Source organism: Tupaia chinensis, unplaced genomic scaffold, assembly GCF_000334495.1.
Source record: "Tupaia chinensis unplaced genomic scaffold, TupChi_1.0 Scaffold000066_1, whole genome shotgun sequence".
NCBI classification, from domain to species: Eukaryota; Metazoa; Chordata; class Mammalia; order Scandentia; family Tupaiidae; genus Tupaia; species Tupaia belangeri.
The window spans coordinates 7,311,573-7,333,054 of NW_006159525.1; the positions used below are offsets into that span (position 1 = coordinate 7,311,573).

The 21,482-nt window shown below is 45.9% G+C and overlaps 1 protein-coding gene across 1 annotated transcript in view; it reads left to right on the forward strand.

Moving 5' to 3' along the window:
• The window catches only part of SLC16A14 (solute carrier family 16 member 14), a 30,137-nt gene extending 9,863 nt beyond the window's left edge, over positions 1 to 20,274 (forward strand). The window contains exons 2-4 of the mRNA XM_006141912.1: positions 1,501 to 1,644; positions 6,961 to 7,938; positions 17,774 to 20,274. Coding sequence (XP_006141974.1) covers positions 1,501 to 1,644; positions 6,961 to 7,938; positions 17,774 to 17,925 — 1,274 coding nt within the window. The 3' untranslated portion in view covers positions 17,926 to 20,274. The remainder of the gene's footprint in view (positions 1 to 1,500; positions 1,645 to 6,960; positions 7,939 to 17,773) is intronic.
• Positions 20,275 to 21,482: the final 1,208 nt, after the last annotated feature.

Sequence of the window (21,482 nt, forward strand, 5' to 3'; positions counted from 1 at the left end):
TAATGATCAAAAATAAGATTATGGGGGCCAGCAGGTGGCTGACCACAGTTCGCGTCCAGATCTGTCAGCTTTAAAATCATACCAGGCAAGTGTGTGTGTGTGTGTGTGTGTGTGTGTGTGTGTGCCCAAAATTCTGAAAGGAGAATGAAGGAGAAGGGATTGCAGTGTGGCCGTCGCCCTTGTGGGGGAAGAGTGTTTTCTCACTTCTCTCTCTGTCTCTCTCCAACCTCCAGGAAATTTAAAAAAAAAAAATGTAATGTAATGTATACCAGAGGTCAGGTGTGAGACCAGAGGGAAGGAGTTAGCAGTGGTGTGGTTAAGGGTGCTGGACTCCCACATGGCCTACTGTGGTTCGAGCCCTGGCCCTGGGGGCTTGCTTTCTCACTTTCCCTTGCTCTCTTTCTCACTCTGTCGCTCTCTGGTCAAATAAAAATAAATAAATAAATAAATAAAGTTAAATAAAAATTCTCTAAAAAAGAATAAAGAACAGAAGGCAGGGTTGGCAAAATCAAGAGGGTGTGACCTAGCCAACTAGAGCCGGCCACCACACAGCTACGGTTGATCTGGGATGTGTGGGGAGATAGCCTGCGCTGTGCTAGACTTTGGCAAATTTTCTTCATGTTTAAGGGTTAGCAGTAGATTCTAGACTTCTTTTTTTTTTTTTTCCTTTTAGAGAGAGAGATTTTTGCAATAGGGTCATGTGCTTACCAGAGAACCAGAGAGATACAGAGTGACAGAAGATATAGAGAGACAGAAAGTGAGAAATCACCTCCCAGGGGGGATGTCCATGCTGCAATCCCTCCTCCTCCATTCTCCTGTTGGAATTTTGGGCACGCACACAAATGTCCCCGGTGTGAGTTTCAAGCAACCAGATCCAGGACTCTAACTATGGTGAGCCGTGTAGGAGTCCAGCACCTTAGCCACTGGCTCCAGATTCCAGACATTTAAAAATTTTGTTCCAGATAAACAGAATGTGTCCTTAGGCTTGATACAGCCCCTGGATGACTAGTTTAAGACCTCTGTGGTAGATAAAAAAAAAAAAGAATGTCTATTTATTTCAGATTTCCCTTTGTTTTGGTTTTTAACATCTTTCTCTGAGAGAGAAAGAGACAAGCCCCCTGACAGCGTCTCATCACACCATAATCCTGCCCCACTCCCCGCCTTCCAGCCAGCCATGACCAAGGGAACGTGTGAGCACACACACCCGGTGTTTCGGGTCTACCTCCCAGGATCCGAACCACCGTCTTCTGTGTGATTCAAGCCCTGCAGAGAAGCATCTACTGCCTGCGCCCCGAGGCTGGCCAGGTTGGCCAGGTTGGCTTTCTTTTAAAACCTAGACGGTGCGCTCTGTGACATTGTTCAAAACCACCTCGAAGTGTTACACATATACAGCAACGGGGGCGCTTCCGCTCGCCTTAGTTCACAGCTCCAGTGACATCCCAGTCTTTGTCCGCACTGAGGGCCCCGCCAGTCAGCTCTGTTTCCGATGCTCTGTGACAGGACCTTTCATCGGCTTTTTTTTCAACACCTGTGGGTGCCGCCGGACCGCCATCGTCGGAGGGCTCGTCAACTCCCTGGGCTGGGTGCTCAGTGCCTATGCCACCAACGTGCACTACCTCTTCGTCACATTCGGAGTGGCCGCCGGTAAGCGTGGGGGTATTTTTTAAATGTTTCAGTGGACATTTTGGCCATGAATTTAACTGGAGAAAAGAGACCCATTAAAACTTTCTGTTTCCTCAACCCTCCCCACACTCCAGGACATACAAGGTAGTAAATATGCTTTCAGGGGGGACCGACCCAACACCTGGACGTGGCCTCCCTAACAGAGTCAAATTAAGTGTCCATGCCTGGCCCGCCACGCGAGCCCTCTGTCCTCTGAGGACAGGAAAAGGAGGGAGACAATATCATCAACACCTGTGGGTGCCGCCGGACCGCCATCGTCGGAGGGCTCGTCAACTCCCTGGGCTGGGTGCTCAGTGCCTATGCCACCAACGTGCACTACCTCTTCGTCACATTCGGAGTGGCCGCCGGTAAGCGTGGGGGTATTTTTTAAATGTTTCAGTGGACATTTTGGCCATGAATTTAACTGGAGAAAAGAGACCCATTAAAACTTTCTGTTTCCTCAACCCTCCCCACACTCCAGGACATACAAGGTAGTAAATATGCTTTCAGGGGGGACCGACCCAACACCTGGACGTGGCCTCCCTAACAGAGTCAAATTAAGTGTCCATGCCTGGCCCGCCACGCGAGCCCTCTGTCCTCTGAGGACAGGAAAAGGAGGGAGACAATAGGGATGTGGGTGAATAGACCCAATGTTAAGGCAGTTAATGACATCCTCCTTCATAACTGCAGAATCAAGCACACGTCACAGGCTGATCCTTTATCCTTCAGCCCTGTTCAGACTGAAATAAGCGTAACCCCGTGCGAACGGATCTGAACACCCTGGGGCAGTTAGGAGTGGTTCCCAGCGGTGCCGTGAAAGCTGGCTGCCAGGCGGCACGGCTCGCATGTCCGTTCTGTCAAGTCCGTCCCCAGCCGTAATTTCCTTTACCCACAGGTAGTGGGATTCACACAGATAAGAAGTCACTTGTGCAGTTGTATATTTTAATTAACCTAATCCACTTGACTTCCCTTTTTCTTTTTCCTTTTTTTGAGAGATTCTTGCTATAGGGCACATGCACTTGCCAGAGAGACAGAGAGCAAGAAATCACCCCCTTGGGGGACGGTCACATCGCAATCCCTTCTCCTCCGTTTTCCTCTTGGGATTTTGGGCATGCATGCACACGCGTCCTGGTCCAGAGGTCCAGAACTTGAACCACAGTCTACTACTGGGGAGTCCAGTAACGTAACCATTACACCGTCTGCTGGTCCCTTGACTCTCTTTGTGAATATCGAGCTACTGCTCTCCTGATGAATGTGTTAGCCTAAGAGTTCAAAGTTTGCTTGGAATTCTGGCTTTTTATTGAACCACTTGGTATCTGTGTGGCTTAACCTACCTGTGTCTCTGGTATCCTCATCTGCAAAACGGGGACAATGAAGAGTGGCCGGTGTAGCTGGCTGGGACAGTTTAACGAGATCACCTATGTCACAAGCCTGGCCCCGTGCATGGCCTATAATGAATACCCTTTTCATTTCAAAGAAGCATTGGAGAGAGATTTGTTCATATCTTAACACTTAGGCATTTTAAAATTGCATGGGAATGTCCTCCCATAAGCAGAAAATTAACGTCTATTGGGACCAGCAAGTGGTGTGGTGGTTAAAGCGCTGGACTCCTACATGGCAAACCAAGGTTCGAGTCCTGGACCTGGCAGCTTGCATTCTTATTTTCCTTCCCTTTCTCCGGTCAAGTTAAATAATAATAATAATTAAATTAAATACTTCTTTTAAAGAAGGAAAGAAAATGAATGTCTGTTTAAGTAACCTTGCTAAGCAATGCTGCCTCTGCAGATCTCAATTTACCAGGACCCCACCCCCTTAAACCTGGCCCCTGAAGGCACCTTCCCCACATCTGCGCTAACCCAGGCCGTCTCTCCCCAGCCGACCTCCTTCCTCCACTCGAGCTGTCGGTTGAAGGCCCCCTTCTACTCCTAGGTGTGGTGATGAGTGGGACCAGGACCCTGCCATGGCTGCATGTTAATGGATCTTTGAGGCCACACCATAATCCCTTCTCCATTTCCCTCTCAGGACTTTGGGCATGCATGTACACGTGCCCAGTGTGATTTTCAAGCCACTGGGTCCAAGATTCGAACCACGGTCAGCTGTGTTGGAGTCCAGTGCCTTGACCACCATGCCACCTGCTGGCCCCAGGACCCATTTATCTTTCATCCTAGGTTAGAATTAGCAGATTTTTGTGCTCTGTCCCTCAGTTCTTTTTCTTCTAGTCATTTCCTACTGTCGCTCTTTAGAATTCCATAACCATATTCAATTCAGCATATTAGTTATTACCAGTAAAAGAAAATCATATTAAAAAAATTGAACTTAATTTGTGCCATCAGCAATGTGCAGAGTATGGAAAATTCATAGGACAAGGGACCCAGTTTCCTCCTAAAATAAATTTCAAGGAAAAAAAAAAAAGAGAGAGATTGAAAAAAAGGCTTAAAATATCCATCAACAAATAATAATGTAGGGGCCGGCAGTTAGTGTAATGGCTATGTCGCTGAACTCCCATGTAGTCGACCACGGTTCGAGTCCCAGACCCGGTGGCTTAAAACTCACACCAGGTGCATTTGCGTGCGTGCCAAAGATCCCGAGAGGAGAAGGGATTGCAGCGTGGCCATCCCCCCCTAGGGGGTGATTTCTCGCTTTCTGTCCCTTTGTCTGTCTGTCTGGCGAGAGCACGCGCCCTAGAAAAAACCTCTCAAAAAAACAAACAAACAAACAAATAATAATGTATGGGCCTTATTTGGATCCTGATTTAAACAACCACATTTTTTTTTTAAAAAAAGTTATAATTTATGAGACATTTGGAAATTCTTTTTTTGGAGAGATTTTTTTGCTATAGGGCATGTGCGCTCACCAGAAAGACAGAGACAGAGAGACAGAAAGCGAGAAATTACCCCCCGGGGGGATGGCCACATCGCAATCCTTTTTCCTCCATTCTCCTCTTGGTATCTTAGGCCTGGACGCACATGCACCTGTGCCCTGTGTGAGTTGAAGCCACTAGGTCCAGGACTCGAACCATGGTCGACTCCATGGGAATCCAGCGACATAGCCATTACACCAACTGCTGGTCCTGACATCTGGAAATTTGAGTATCTCCTGGATATTTAATGACATCAAGGAATTGTTCATATTTTTCAAATGAGGTAATGATATGATTATGCTGTTTAATATTCTTATATTTGGATATTTATATTAAAATATTTGCATGTGAAATAATATATTCAGGATTTGCTTCAAAATAACATGGAAGAGGGAGTGTGGGGTGAGGACAAGACTGGGCCTACAGTTGATAACGCTGAAGCTGAGTGAAGGGAACATGAGAGATCATTAAACCATTCTGGGTTTTTCCCCTTTTTTTTCCTTATCCATGATGGAGCAAGTGTGGTACCCATCAGAAAGACAGAGAGAGAAAGAGGCGAGAGAGAAGAGCATCGCTCTCGGGATCTTGGGCACGCATGCACACATACCTGGAGTGTTTCAAGCCACCAGGTCTGGGACTCAAGCCGTGGTGACCATGTGGGAGTCCAGTGGCTAATCATCACACCACCTGCTGGCCACCTGGGTTCCTTCTATTGCACGTCCCTGACCCATGATACTACTGTAAAGGCAGCAGTACTGTACCGTAACATTTAATGTTGAATCTCATCTCTTATTCTTTAAAACATAATTGGCTTTTGGGGAACCAGCAGTTAGCGTAATGGCTATGTCGCTGGACGCCCATGTAGTCGACTGCGGTTCGCGTCCCAGACCCGGTGGCTTAAAACTCACGCCGGGTGCGTGTGCGTGCGTGCCCGCCCAAGATCCCGAGAGGAGAATGGAGGAGAAGGGATTGCGGCGTGACCATCCCCCCTGGGGGGTGATTTCTCGCTTTCTGTCTCTATGTCTCTCTCTCTGTCTGTCTGGCGAGCGCACGCGCCCTACAGTGAAAAATCTCTAAAAAAAAAAAAAACCATAATTGGCTTTTTCAGAAAAGAGATGCATCCATTTTACGGTTGAATTTTTTTTTATATAGCTTAACCTTAGAAATGTGAAATTAATCATATATGTAGAAAAATTGCTATTATTTCAAAATATAGAACTTTCATTCAGTTCATTCCTTCAGAACTTACTACAGAACTCCCATTCAATTCATTCCTTTATTACATAGCAGACGATGTTTTAGCGGGTCAGGAAAGACATCAGTGAACAACATAGAAAAAGGTCCCTGCTCTCGGGGCGCTCAGTCTAGCAAAAGGAGAGCCGGCAAGAGACCATAACCAGCTTGCATAATAGTTCCATGACTAATTACCACAGCTAAAGAGAAAAGTAGAACAGGGTGAGGGAGATTGGGAAGGAGGGGGTGGGCAGGGGAGACTTGCCTTTTAAAATAAGGTGATCAGAGTGGGCTTCACTGGGAGGGTGAGATGGGCAGGAGATGAGGGCACCCGTCCCTGGTCTGTCTGAGGGTAAGAGCATCCCAGTAGAGGGAACAAACAGCTTAAATAAAGGGACATGGCCCTGAAAATTCATAAAATCCCCCCTAGAGGGAATGGCCACACTGCAACTCCTTCTCCGTTTTTCTCTCATGCACACGCACACACAGCTAGCATGTTTTTCAAGCCACCAGGTGTGGGTCTCGAACTGCAGGGTCGACCATGTGACGATCCAACCACCTCAACCACCACACCGCCAGCTGGCCCAGACAGTTGAATTCTTTCCTGGAGGATCCTGGGTCTCAAGGCAAATAAGGGAAATGCGGAGGAAGCCTCTCCCTGCACTTTGTGGGAGAAAGGGACAGAAATGGGGAAGTGGGGCTGAGGGGTGCCAGAGAGATTAGGTCTCTTTCTGGTCAAAGCACTGAGAGCTCAGAGCGCCAGAGCCATTCTTCCGGGCCTTGTTTTCTGAACGCCACACTGCGAATATGTCTGCGTAATTACGATTCCTTTTATTTTTTTAATGTCAAGGTTTTTGCCTTAGAGTGCGTACACTCACAGAAGAGAGAGACTCAGAGATAGTGAGAGGGAAAGTGAGAAATCACCCCCCCAGGGTGATTCACAATCCTCTCTTCAGCCCCTTCTCCCCCCAAGATCTTGGGCACACATGCTCAGCATGTTCCCAGCCACTGGATCTGGGACTCGAACTGCAGCTGGCCTCGTGGGAGTCCAGCGTGGTAACCGCTATGCCAACCGCTGGCCCCCAGGGCCCGTTTTATAATCACTACACTCTCTTCCTTAGAGAGAAGACGTGTAAGTAGAACTAAGGAAACGCAGATGGGCTGCCACTGATCTGTGCTGTGTGCCTTTTCCCTCCACCCGGCAGGCTTCGGCAGCGGCATGGCCTACCTGCCCGCGGTGGTCATGGTGGGGAGGTACTTTCAGAAGAGACGAGCGCTCGCCCAGGGCCTCAGCACCACCGGGACGGGCTTCGGGGCCTTCCTGATGACGGTGTTGCTCAAGTACCTGTGCGCGGAGTACGGCTGGCGCAACGCCATGCTGATCCAAGGCGCCGTGTCCTTGAACCTGTGCGCCTGCGGCGCGCTCATGAGGCCCCTGTCGCCTGGCACAGACGCAAACACCCCAGCGGAGAAAGATCCGAACGTCCTGCCAGCTCACTCCACTGAGTCCGTGACGTCAGAGGGACAGCGGGCCAGAGCCGACGAGAAGGATGACAGGCCCGGGCACGAGGAGAGCCGGGGTGACCTTCCAGCCCAAGAGTACCCAGAGCAGGCCCGGCACAGGAAGAACCTGGGCGCTTTCCGCGTTCTGAAAACCGCGAGTCAGCTCACCGTGAGGGTCAGGAGGGGCTTCCGGGACTGGTACTCCGGCTATTTCGGAACAGCCTCGCTGTTCACCAACCGGATGTTCGTAGCCTTCATCTTCTGGGCTCTGTTCGCCTACAGCAGCTTTGTCATCCCTTTCATCCACCTGCCAGAAATAGTCAATTTGTACCATTTATCGGAACAAAACGACGTTTTCCCTCTGACTTCAATTATAGCAATAGTTCACATCTTGGGGAAGGTGGTCCTGGGCATCGTGGCCGACTCGCCCTGCATCAGTGTTTGGAACGTCTTCCTGATGGCCAACTTCACCCTGGTTCTCAGTATTTTTATCCTGCCCCTGACGCACACCTACGCTGGCCTGGCGGTCATCTGCGCCCTGATTGGCTTCTCCAGCGGTTACTTCTCCCTAATGCCCGTGGTGACTGAAGACTTGGTGGGCATTGAACACCTGGCCAACGCCTATGGCATCATCATCTGTGCTAATGGCATCTCGGCGCTGCTGGGACCCCCCTTTGCAGGTAAATCTCCCAAGGCTTTAAGAGCTTAGCATGTGTGGAGACAGGGTGTGTCCCCATTTGTGTTAGGAAGCCCCAGGTAAGTAAGAAGGAGGCTTCCACTTATATTCGTGCACTTTTTTTTTCTTCCTAACTCCCTAATTTCTCATTAAATTTTAGCAAGTTGTGGGACGTTTGTTTGTGTAGAATGTAGGCGGACTTCTGATCCTTGTCTGCACAATGAAGTGGCCAGGCTGGCAGAGTGAAGAAATGAAGCTGATAGGGATGGTGGAATACTGCAGGGCCCCTTCCCCGTTTGAAGAAAGCAACCTGTGCCCGGCTCCACCTGATGTCAGGCACCAGGAAATACAAAGAATTATTTCCAGATCTTCCTCCTCCCCCACTCCTCTTTCTTCTTTTCTTCTTCTTCTACCAAGAGAACCTAAGGTGGCATTTCCAGATTTTTAAAACAGCATGTCTAGGGATCAGCAGATGGCATAATGGTTATGTCACTGGACTCCCATGTAGTTGACCACAGTTCAAGTCCCAGACCTGGTAGCTTAAAATTCACACTGGGTGCATGTGCATGTGTGCCCAAAATCCCAAGAGGAGAATGGAGGAAAAGGGATTGCAGCATGACCATCCCCCCGGGGGGCGGGTTTTCTCGCTTCCTCTCTCTCTGTTTGTCTCTCCAGCAAGTGTACATGTCCTATAGCAAAAACCTCTCTTTTAAAAAAATCTTAAAAAAAAAAACACCATGTCTAGGTCCAATAGGACACATCTGTAGGCTGAATCTAGCTCTGTATTCATATCCTACTACTACTGTAACTAGTATAATAAATTGCTGTAAACTTAGTGGCTTAAGCAATATTTATTCTCTTACTGTTCTGGAGGATGGAAGTCCAAAATGGGTCTCACTGGGCTGGAATCTAGATCTTAGCAGAGGGACCAGCAGGTGGCATGGTGGTTAAGGCGCTGGGCATTCCCACATGGCTGACCACAGTTCAAGTCCCAGACCTGGTAGCTTAAAATTCACACTGGGTGCATGTGCATGTGTGCCCAAAATCCCAAGAGGAGAATGGAGGAGAAGGGATTGCGGCGTGACCATCCCCCCTGGGGGGGGATTTCTCGCTTTCTGTCTCTATGTCTCTCTCTCTGTCTGTCTGGCGAGCGCACGCGCCCTACAGTGAAAATCTCTCCAAAAAAAAAAAAAAAAAAATTATTAAAAAAAAAAAAAAGGGGAACCAGCAGTTAGCGTAATGGCTATGTCGCTGGACTCCCACGTAGTCAACCACGGTTCGTGTCCCGGACCCGGTGACTTAAAACTCACGCCGGGCGCGTGTGCGTGTGTGCCCAAGATCCCAAGAGGAGAATGGAGGAGAAGGGATTGCGGCGTGACCATCCCCCCTGGGGGGGGATTTCTCGCTTTCTGTCTCTATGTCTCTCTCTCTGTCTGTCTGGCGAGCGCACGCGCCCTACAGTGAAAATCTCTCCAAAAAAAAAAAAAAAAAAATTATTAAAAAAAAAAAAAAGGGGAACCAGCAGTTAGCGTAATGGCTATGTCGCTGGACTCCCACGTAGTCAACCACGGTTCGTGTCCCGGACCCGGTGACTTAAAACTCACGCCGGGCGCGTGTGCGTGTGTGCCCAAGATCCCAAGAGGAGAATGGAGGAGAAGGGATTGCGGCGTGACCATCCCCCCTGGGGGGGGATTTCTCGCTTTCTGTCTCTATGTCTCTCTCTCTGTCTGTCTGGCGAGCGCACGCGCCCTACAGTGAAAATCTCTCCAAAAAAAAAAAAAAAAAAATTATTAAAAAAAAAAAAAAGGGGAACCAGCAGTTAGCGTAATGGCTATGTCGCTGGACTCCCACGTAGTCAACCACGGTTCGTGTCCCGGACCCGGTGACTTAAAACTCACGCCGGGCGCGTGTGCGTGTGTGCCCAAGATCCCAAGAGGAGAATGGAGGAGAAGGGATTGCGGCGTGACCATCCCCCCTGGGGGGGGATTTCTCGCTTTCTGTCTCTATGTCTCTCTCTCTGTCTGTCTGGCGAGCGCACGCGCCCTACAGTGAAAATCTCTCCAAAAAAAAAAAAAAAAAAATTATTAAAAAAAAAAAAAAGGGGAACCAGCAGTTAGCGTAATGGCTATGTCGCTGGACTCCCACGTAGTCAACCACGGTTCGTGTCCCGGACCCGGTGACTTAAAACTCACGCCGGGCGCGTGTGCGTGTGTGCCCAAGATCCCAAGAGGAGAATGGAGGAGAAGGGATTGCGGCGTGACCATCCCCCCTGGGGGGGGATTTCTCGCTTTCTGTCTCTATGTCTCTCTCTCTGTCTGTCTGGCGAGCGCACGCGCCCTACAGTGAAAATCTCTCCAAAAAAAAAAAAAAAAAAAAATAAGATCTTGGCAGAGCTGGGGAGGATTGTTTCCTCGCCTGTTCCAGGTTCGCGGGGTTGCCTGCATTCCTCGGTTCATGGCCTCTTCCTTTATTTTCTAAGCCAGCAGTAAGTCTCTTGCTATTTCTCTGAGCCTCCTCCTCATAAGGGACAACTGTGATTACAGTGGGCCCACCTGGCTAATCCAGGTTACTCTCCTCATCTCAGGGTCCTTAACTTAGTCATAGCTACAGAGTTCCTTTTTTGTAAGGTCACCTATTCACAGGGTCCAGGGATTAGGATGTGAGCATTCAGCTACCCCAAGCCTAGGCACCACTCAGCAACACCTGGGATAAGATCGTTCCCATGTGGTCTCTTCAGTTCACTGGAAAACCTGCTTCGTGCTGGGCATACCAGAAGTCATGAGTGCTGAGGACTCTTGGGTCCAGCCAGTAGCTCTCTGACTCTGTTGTGGGTCAGGTATAGGCTTTATAGAAAGACAAGTCAGGACTCAACCCCCAAAATGCCTGGTACTGGACAAGAGTGACAAGGTCTACCTTCTGTTCAAGAATTGCAGGCAGGACACCCACTTAGCATGACAGGTGTGCAGGCCAGTCACCACGACGACATTCAGATGTCACCTCCCTTAGCTCATCCCCTGCCTGTCTGACCCCTCTTGGCCTTTATTCCTGTATCTTCTGGCAGGAATACCTCTTTCCAGTGGATGACGGAACCCCATGGGTGCAGGACAAAGGCCTCCCTGCCCTTTCCTTCCTAGTCCCTATAAATCCTAATCACCTCCTTTCTTAGGGGCCCACTGGCAGAGGGCTTGCGCAACAAACCCTTTTTTTTTTCCCAACAAATCTCAGAATTTGAAGGTTGAGAAATCATGAATTTTGCCTATCTAGCTGACAACACTGGCAGCTGGCTAAGCAAGGATTTCCCCAGAATCACTTTGGCAAAGCCTGTGCTTACATGTAGGGGCTTCTCCTGGATAGCGCTGCTCCTATTCTCTGCATAAAGATGTGGGTGCAGCATTTGTAGGTGACAGTGAATAACTACAGCAATGCAGCAAACTATATAGGCAGTTGAAAGGTTCCAGATTGCTCACTGATCTCATTGTATAGAATTCTCTATCCATTCGGAATGCACTGACAACAGTAGTTTAAACAGATTTAATCATGACACATAACCAGAAATATAAATTAATTGGAACAGAGTATCTGAGATCCTCTTGACCTTTCCCTCATGCTACTTGCCTCATGGTCACATAATGGCAGCTGTAGTTCTAGCCAGTGCATTATCATTTACAGCAGGTAGGAGGGAGTGAGGAAAGGGTCAGTCCCAGCAGAATTCCACTTACATCAAACTGTGTCACACATGTAGTCCACATCTTAAGGGTAGTTTGAATTGTACTGTAGTATTTTGCTTTCTAGGCCCTGTACTAGAGGAGAAAAGGAGAACAGAATTGAGATTGGAGGTTGGATTAACCGACAAATGGTACCTACCAGAGGTCTCAAACTTAAATACCCATTGAGGGTTTGAGTGCATTAACAGTGGCTCCTCCACTCTCCAGTGGGAGGTCATTCGGATACAGCGTATGTGGAAATGGAATCTGTCACGGATGGTGCTTTACTCTATCCAGGGGGTACTTTCTGCTTCTAATAGTCACCCTGGGATCATTTTTATACTGACCCATCTGATTTCAATAGCAACATCACAATTTAGCTGTAAGTTAACGTCCAGCGTTAACTAAAGCACGAGTTTGCCAGCCTGGTTTCCTTATGCGCCTCCTAAAGCCATGTCCTTCTCCTCCGCATGTTAGCGGGCTTTCTTGAATGGAGAGAGGGAAATTGAGAAATCACCCTCCCTCCCGGGGGAATGACCACAGCACAATCCATTCTTCTCTATTCTCTCAGGATTTTGAGCGCACACGCACTTGCACTCAGTGTATTTTTCAAGTTGCTGGGTCCAGGACTTGAACTGCAGAGTCAGCCATGTGGGATCCCGTGCCTCCACTTCCATGCCATCTGCTGGCCCATTGGGTGTTATTACCTACTTCTAGGTTCCTCCCTAGAAGTGAGTCCCGGAGGAAGCGTGATCCACCAGAGGTGGTAGACACAATGGTCTTAGTGCTTGAGGACCTTCTCTGAGTGTGTACGAGACGCCGCTGTGAGGACTCCAGAATCAGTGTTCTGATGTGCCTTTCTAGGCCAGCAATTCATTTATTTATTTTTAAAATAATTATTTATTTATTTTTGTTGATCATTATTATTTTTAATTTGCTGCAGGGCACACCAGAGAGAGAGAGAGAGAGAAAGAAAGCAAGCCCTCAGGTCCAGGATTTGAACCACAGTAAACCACATGGGAGTCCACCACCTCAACCACCACGCCACCTGCTGGCTCATGGCCAGCAATTTAAAGGAAACTCTCCTCATTTGTGATGGTTTCTTCTCTTTCCACTGAACTCAGGCACTAAGGAATGGTAAGCAGCGTTCATTGGCATTATGTTTAGTTCATTGACTTTGCAGGCCAAGGAGCCAAAATTGCAATAAAATGCAAGCCCAGTAGGGACCAGCAGTTAGCATAATGGCTATGTCGCTGGACTCCCATGTGGTCAACCGCGGTTCGAGTGCTGGACCCGGTGGCTTAAAACTCATGCTGGGTGCGTGTGCATGTGTGCCCAAGATCCCGAGAGGAGAATGGAGGAGAAGGGATTGCGGTGTGACCATCCCCCCTGGGGAGTGATTTCTCACTTTCTGTCTCTCTGTCTCTCTCTGTCTGTCTGGCGAGCGCACGCACCCTATGGCAAAAACCTCTCCAAAAAACAGATAAATAAATGCAAGCCCGGCACTTACACGCTGTAGGGTCAGGGTGACTAGCATGGGCCTAACTACCTCACCATATTCAGTCCGTGCTGGAGATTCAAGGTGGGCTAGAAAGTATTACTTAGCTGGGTTTGCTGCAATGAAAAGTATTGTTCACATTATCGTTTTTAAAAATGGTTCAGAAATAAGTGTGCTTTCCATTTTTCAAAGAGGCGTCAGGGATGTTTGGATTGGGGTTGCCAAGGAACCAGTAATATTATATCTATAACCAGTATTATGTTATTATTATTAATTTTATAACTTGCTATAGGGTACATGCGCTTACCAGAGAGAGACAGAGAAAGGAGAGGGAAAGTGAGAAAGCAAGCCACCAGATCTGGGACTCAAACGGCAGTCGGCAGTCGGCCATGTGAGAGTTCAGCTCTGTAACCACCCGCACCACCTGCGGGCCGTTGATGTGCTTTAAAAAAAAATGACATAAATTACTTTCGAAGCTTGAGGCATGGGGAGACCCATGCTGTAAAAGTCTAAGAAAAAGATGCAAAATTTCTCCTTAAATAATGAATTCAATTTAAGGCTGAAGAAAAAAAAAAAAAAACAGGCATATAGTTAACAGGCATTTTCTGTACTCTGCAGGAAAAAGATGACGGGTGAGGTAGAGGTAAGGGGATTCTAGTGTCTTCTAAGGATGGTATTCATTGCAAACCACTGTCCACCCCGACCAGGAGGGGAATTGTGGCAGTACTTGTATCGATAAGAAGGCAACATAAATGCATTGGAACCCCAGAAAATTCGGTATGGCTTGCGCTGGTGCATAAACTCGGGGCAGCGGGTAGAGAAGGAGGCAGGGGCAGTCACATCACAGAGTCCTGGAGCTTATAATCAACCTCTTCAAGCAAAAAAAGTAAAAAAAAAAAAAAAAAAAAAAAAAAATTGTAAAAAAAAAAAAAAAAAAAAAAAAAAAAAAAAAAAATTGTCAAGGAAAAAGAAGTTAATTTTCCAGTCAGGTAGGATTTTGCCCTATTTCTGAGGTTCACGGTGGGCAGCGATAATAGTTCAATTTCCTTCAGCTGTTGGTGTTCGTTACTTAGAGCCGTTCCTACTCTTAATCACTTTGATCATATAAACAGCAAGATTTGGATCAGCAGATGGTGTGATGGTTAAGGCCCTGGATCTCATGTGGCCAACTCTGTGGTTCAAATCCCAGACCTAGTGGCCTGAAACACATGTCTGGTTAAGTGTGCCCAAAATCCCAAGAAGAGAATAGAGGAGAAGGGATTGTGGTGTTGCCTTCCCTCCAGGGGATGATTTCTCATTTTCCCTCTCTCTCCTCTCTCTCTCTCGCGAGTGCATGTACCCTACCACAAAAAAAAAATCTATAAAATTAAAAAATTAAAAAAACAAATAAGGATTTAATTAGTAAAGTGGCAAGGTCAACTTTCATTTGGGATGAATGTCATATATAAGAATTTCATTTATAAGGGCCAGTAAGTGGCATGGTGGGTTAGAGCCCTGGACTCCCACGTGGCCAACCATGGTTCGAGCCTCAGACCTGGCGGCTCACTTTCTCACTTTCTCTCCTTTCCGGTGAGCGCATATGCTCTATAGCAAATTTTAAAATAAACAAACAGTATAAAGAAAAGTTCATTTGTATTTATTAATTTTAAAAAAAAATGATCAGGCCGTCCAGCTGGCATGGTGGTTAGAGCAGCTGAATGTCACATGGCCAAGTTTGTGGTTTGAGTCCCCAGACCTGGCAGCCCAGAAGATACTCAAAGCATGTGTGCCCAAAATACTGAAAGGAAAATGGAGGAGAAGGGATTGCTGCATGGCTATCCTCCTGAGGGGTGGTTTCTCACCTTCCCTCTCTCTCTTTCTGTCTCTCTGTCTCTCTCTGGCAAGGGCACACATCCTGTGGCAAAAACTAAAAAGTAAATGTCAGTTTCAGAAAGTCCTATCCAGGTACACTGCTGATAGACACAGACCTCTCTGCATGGCCTGCAGATCACATTATTCATTTGTCACAACTCCGGGCTCCACAGTTGACAACTAGTAGCACTGAGCAGAGCTGGGTCATTTTCGTCCCTACGTCAGCACCAACATGCCTTTCTGATTCAATTCTGAAGCCGAATCGTTATTTCTGGATTATATATTTCATTCTTTTTGGTCCCTCCAGTCTCGAATTGCAGATAAAGATGATAGAGACTCTTAGCCACTTCTAAAGAATCTGGTTCTTTTTTATTTATTTATTTAATTTTTTTGGAGAGGTTTTTGCTATAGGGCGCGTGCACTCACCAGATAGACAGAGACATAGAGACAGAAAGCGAGAAATCACCCCCCAGGGGGGATGGTCACGCCGCAATCCCTTCTCCTCCATTCTCCTCTCGGGATCTTGGGCACGCACGCACACGCGCCCGGCGTGAGTTTTAAGCCACCGGGTCCGGGACACGAACCGCGGTCGACTACGTAGGAGTCCAGCGACATAGCCATTACGCTAACTGCTGGTTCCCAAGAATCTGGTTCTTTTTTCTATTTCTTTTTTTATATCAAATAAAAGAGTCAAGAACTTGGTTAACTTTTAAAGTATATCTAGAATTTATAGCTTTTAACTTATTAAATAATTATTATAACTTTTTATGCTGCCAAGTATTTGTTTTTCTTTATGATTGCCTTGACTGATTCCTGTAGGTAGCTAATCCAGGCACATTAATTGTGCACTAGAAACAATAAACCAAAAGATACAGACAACTACCAGAAAGTCAGAGGGACGGCTTTACACCTTTCATAATTGCCTGTCATGTTGCTGTCTGTTGCTGGGAGCAACCTAAATTGCATTTATACATTCATTTGCCATTTCGATTTCTTTTTTAATCACACTTGCCTTGATTATAGCTGTATAAGTTTTTTTCTTTTTTAAATTTTCTATAATTTGAATGCACTTGCTGAGGAAGACAGAGAGAGACAGAAAGAAAGTGAGAAAGCAGCCCCCTGGCAAGGGACGGATGGCTTCACTGCAATCTTTCTCCTCCATTCTCCCCTCCGGAAATGGACATGCACACACAGATGCCTGGCTTGTCTTACAAGCTACTGAGTCTGGGACCTGAACCACTCAGCTGGCCATGTGGGATCCAGATGCCTTAATCACTATGCTACCTGGCTGGTCTGCTGTATAAGTTTAATTTTTTATTATTGTCTTTTTCAAGAGAGAAAGTTAGAAAGCACCTCCTGGGGTGATGGCCAATCCAGTCTCTTCTCCATTCTTGTTTTGGAATTTTGGACGTGCATACACATATGCTTGGCATGTTTCTCAAGTCACCAGGTCCAGGACTATAACGATGTAGCCAGCCATGTGGGACCCAGCCACCTTAACGACCATGTCACTGAATGGCCTGCCAAAGTAGATATTTTTGAAAAGTAGCCACCAAATACTAGTTAGTCATTAAATCATTTATATTTTCTTTAAGTTTTGCTAATTAATGTACTTACTGAAATGGAAAAAGTAAATGTTCAAATTTACATATTTTTTTTTAGAGAATTAGTTTTTAAACTTTATTTATTTTAATTTGACCAGAGAGGGACACAGAGAGAGAGAGAGAGAAAGTGAGAAAGCAAGCTGCCAGGTTCGGGACCCGAACCTCAGTCGGCCATGTGGGAGTCCAGTGCCCTTAACCACCATGGCACTCTCCGGCCCCCAGATTTACATTTTTACCATTAATAAAATTCTTATTTGTAACTTGTTTGTCTCATTTCACACAGTTGGCTATGTGGGAGCTGTGACATGTGACTGATTCTTAGAATTAATCACTGAAGTAAAAGAATTATCATGATTCATCGTTTCTGATCATTTTTTTTCACACTTTAACATCTCTGAAAGTAGGATGCATTTCATAAAGTCCTAAAGAAACATTGAGTCATATTTAAATTGACAAGAATAGTTTTTCTTACTGATAAGGTGGTGGTGTGGTGGTGTGTTAGAATCCGTCGAATATGGTGGTATTTTACAGAGTACCTACTGAGATTATTCTACAAAAATGTTAGATTATAATACCTAGTGATTATTTGAAAAGATCTGATAATTTAGTCGGCATCTAAGGCTGTATCTTTGGCAATTTAGAGTTTTAGCAATATTAAGTTTTATAGCTGTAAATGTGAATTGTATGAAGCCTAGAAATTTTGATTCTACGGCAGAAGTTTACTCTCAGATACCTCACAATGAATTAAAGTTCAAATGTCTTCACGTCTTTGGATACGCACTAGAAACGTCCTCAGAAGAGTTTTGAGAAGATTAGAGTTTGTACTTGTGGAAAAAGAAAATCACTAGATCCACTTCTCACTGCTGGCTTGGTGCCAGCCTGTGAGTTAAGCTGTGGGCAGGGAGCCAGAAAGTTCTCTCCCTGGGTCAGCAGGGTACTGTTTCAAGTGCCTTCAAAAGTACTTGGGTGGCTTAAAAATTGAATGCAGCCTTTGCCAGCCACTGGGGACACTGGCTTGGCTTGGACAGCATGCACTTCAAAATGGCTAAGTCAGATGTTCTTGGCATTAAATAAGATATAAATAACCTTATAGAAATATGTACGGTAGCTAAAAATGTCTGCTTTGTGTTCATGACTTTCATCAACTACCTTACACTGACTATATCCTTTTGTGTTTTGTAGGGTGGATCTACGACATCACACAAAAATACGACTTTTCCTTCTATATATCTGGTTTGCTTTATATGGTAGGAATACTCTTTTTACTCATTCAACCGTGTATTCGAATTATAGAACAATCTAGAAGAAAGTATATGGGCGGTGCCCACGTTTAGTGTCACAGAACGCTTCGCGTCAGATTTCATTGTGGTACTCATGCCTACCTCACGTGGTTGCTGTGAGGAGCCCGTGACATAATGTGGGAAAGAACGCTGTATGGTGACTGGCACTGTCATTTGGAAAGGCCACCGTCATGGCTTCCTTTGTAAGCAGCACTGCCTCTGTTTGGGGACCAGCCATGCCAGAGGTATCAAGGACTACGTACAGTTTAGAGACATTGTTCTTCAAAGACAGCCTATTAAATGATTGATAGACATGCCCTTGTAAAATCGATTCTCTCTCATCATCCACTGGGGCAAAGGTTTTAGATACAGCTTTTAAAACAAAGACGGGGAATACAAGCTTTTCAACTCAATTGTTAGGTCGTTGGAAACATCATGATGTATTTTTCAATGTTTTTCTATACAAAAAAATACATCACAACTTTTCCGGTGACTCAATACTTTCTAAGATAAAACCTTACCATCTGTATGCTTCCAAGAAGCTTCCAGATAAGTGAATTCCAAGCACAATAATAGGAACTATATTCTAGAAATTAGTTATTACAGGGAGCTACTGGTCTACCAGTATAAAACAAAGGCAGGCTCTAATTTCAAAGGTAATACAAATTAGTACAGTTAAAGAAATCCTGTTTATAATTTTAGTAAGGAATTCTGCAACTAGGGAAAGCAGTTTATAAATCTTCCTCCAAGAGAAGGCATGTGCTATTAGTCCTAATTCAAGTATCCAGTTATTAACTGAATCTTGAGACAAAACTTTAACAAACCATACTAATGGTTTCATTAGCAGAAGCTGTACTTGTACACACAACCGTTGACTCAAGGGCTATGATTCATGCACTTTTAGTCCTATCATTGGCCTCTGTTGTAGATTATGGGCATGATCTGGGGCCTCTAACACTTTTTTTCGGAGTTTCTCCTGCTCGATAAATGTAATAAAGAACTAATTGCTGCTTGACATATAAAGTTGGTGGTTACATCATTTGTAAAGAATGTTGTTAATCCAAAATATAGCTCATGAGGGCAGTAAATGGAGTGCCCTTGGTCCGGATGTCCGTGCACCTGACACTAGGATAGTGGTGACCAAGAGCCCGTCTCCAGTGTCCCTCGTTACATTCACATTCATCTGCCTGAGCTTGACAGAGTCTTAAAAATCGTTCTCTAGATTGACTTCATGTAGAAGTTAACTGGGATCCATGACATCAAATAATGCCCTTCCTTTATGTGAGATGTCTATTTTTCTAAGCCAAACATGTTTCAGATTGCAGAATGTTCTTCCCAGAAACATTCTGAAATTTCTGGCTGCCTTACTTGTTCACACATAGTTGAAAACTAGTTAAATTTCTACTCACAGTTTGTTCATCACACACACACACACCCTCAATGTGATTGCCAATGTCTCAGGTCAAATCAATCTGAAAGGAATACAGTCCACTCAGTTATCCTTGGTAATTAAGGCAGTCATGCTACTAGGAGTTGGACTCACAGAAGGTTACACTAAAGCCTAATTTTAGCCGGCAGTTTGACTTACGCTCCTCCAAGCCCTTCCGAGCTGCTAACAAGTGATGACGTGGACAAGGTTCCTTTTGGTTACATCTCCATTATTTCCTGCTCTACTATCTCATGGGAGGGGTTGTAGAATGAAAGGACCACCAAAATATTAAAAGGCAGAGGCTGGAAAGGAGAAACAAAGCTACAGGTAATCTATACACACGATGTTACCTCCGAGATTCAAGAATTGCCTGTAAGTGGTCATAGTTAATTCACTGCATGCCATTCTCCACTTGGTTCAACATGATGCTCTTCGCACGATGATAGCTTTGGCTGCTGTAGAGGATCCAGCTCTAGTCTGATCATCTTTCAAGTTTCTAATGCCATCTTAAAAAGCTGTGGCAATACTATATCTATTTGCTATTTCCCAGCAAATTAGTATGATTGGATTGAAAAATATGTTACGTGTTTTAAAACTGACGACGTGACTTTGGTACTTCATTTCCAACAACACCAATGAACAGGAAGCATTGTTCAATATCCCAAAAGGTGCTACAGCCAGTGCGTTTGGGTGCCTGCATGGCTGGTTCTACATCATAAATAGGAACGGTGTATCCAGTGCCCTGACGTCGCATCCAAGTGAGACCCTCACCTGCCGTTTGTACAGTTGTCTGTTGACTTCCTCGCTTTACGGAAGCGGTAACTTCTACCAAATGTTGGCGTCCTCATTTCACACAAGTAAAACTATGCTTGCGATCTTCATGTTGACATCACGATGACAAACTGCGATAATGAATTACAGCAAATACAGCTTCCTGTTTGTGTCATTGCTCACAGTTCTTTGAAGATATTCTAAAGGGGTAAATGTATATTTCTGTCATGTGCTTTCTAGTTTCCCCTTCCTCTATCCAGGTGATTTTTATTTACGTATATACCTAAATAAATTTTGTCCTCTTTAAAGATGATCGGTGTCTTTCTTATACTTAATCTTTTAAAAATTTTCTTTATTATTATGAGTCTTCTTATTATTTTAATTTGCTATAGGGCACATGTACTCACCAGAGAGAGACAGACAGAGAGAAAGAGAGAAAGTGAGAAAGTGAACCATCAGTCCCAAGACTCAAATCTGTCAACTATGTGGGAGTCCAGCACCTTAACCACAATGCCACCTTCCAGCCCCATCAGTGAGTTTCTATACGAATCTTGATTTTTCTTTGGACTTTAAAGGAGACACTCCTAAAACAGAAGTGATGACTGATTTTCTTTCTCGTTCTTTCCCCTGGACCAGCGTTGCTCCTGGTGTGGTCACAGACCACCTGAAGAGAATCGAGGGTGATGGCTGGAAGTGCTGAGCGCAGGCCCAGCTGTGGCTAGTGGTTAAGGGAGCTGGATTCCACACCTGCACTCTTCCAGTCCTAGACCCAGTGGCTTGGGAAACTCACCAGGTACATGTGCATGCTTACCCAAAGGAGGGAGAGGTGGAAGAGAAAGGACTGCCGTGCGTTTTTTCCCCATAGAGAGTTCTCCCTCCTTCTGTTTCTGGTGAGCATAAGGTCCCTCTCACACATTAAAAAAAAAAAAAAAAGAAAAAGAGGGGACCAGCAGTTAGTGTAATGGCTATGTTGCTGGACTCCCACGTAGTCGACCGCGGTTCACATCCCGGACCTGGTGGCTTAAAACTCACGTCGGGTGCATGTGCGTGTGTGCCCAAGATTCTGAGAGGAGAATGGAGGAGAAGGGACTGCGGCATGGCCATCCCCCCTGGGGGGTGATTTCTCGCTTTCTGTCTCCCTGTCTCTCTCTGTCTGTCTGGTGAGCGCACGCGCCCTATAGCGAAAAATCCTCCCCCCCCCAAAAAAAGAAAGAAAAGTACTGAGTGTAGGGGCCATTTAGTGGCATAGGGTGAAGCACAGTGCTGTGTGAAGCTGGCCCACAGGGGAGGTTTTAGACTTGCATCCAGAGACCTCTCTGAGTATGGCACACCTGCCCATGGCTGAAGCTGGGGGTGGATCGTAGAATCCAAACCTGGTTGGACTTTTTGTCTCTCTTACTTTATGGAATAA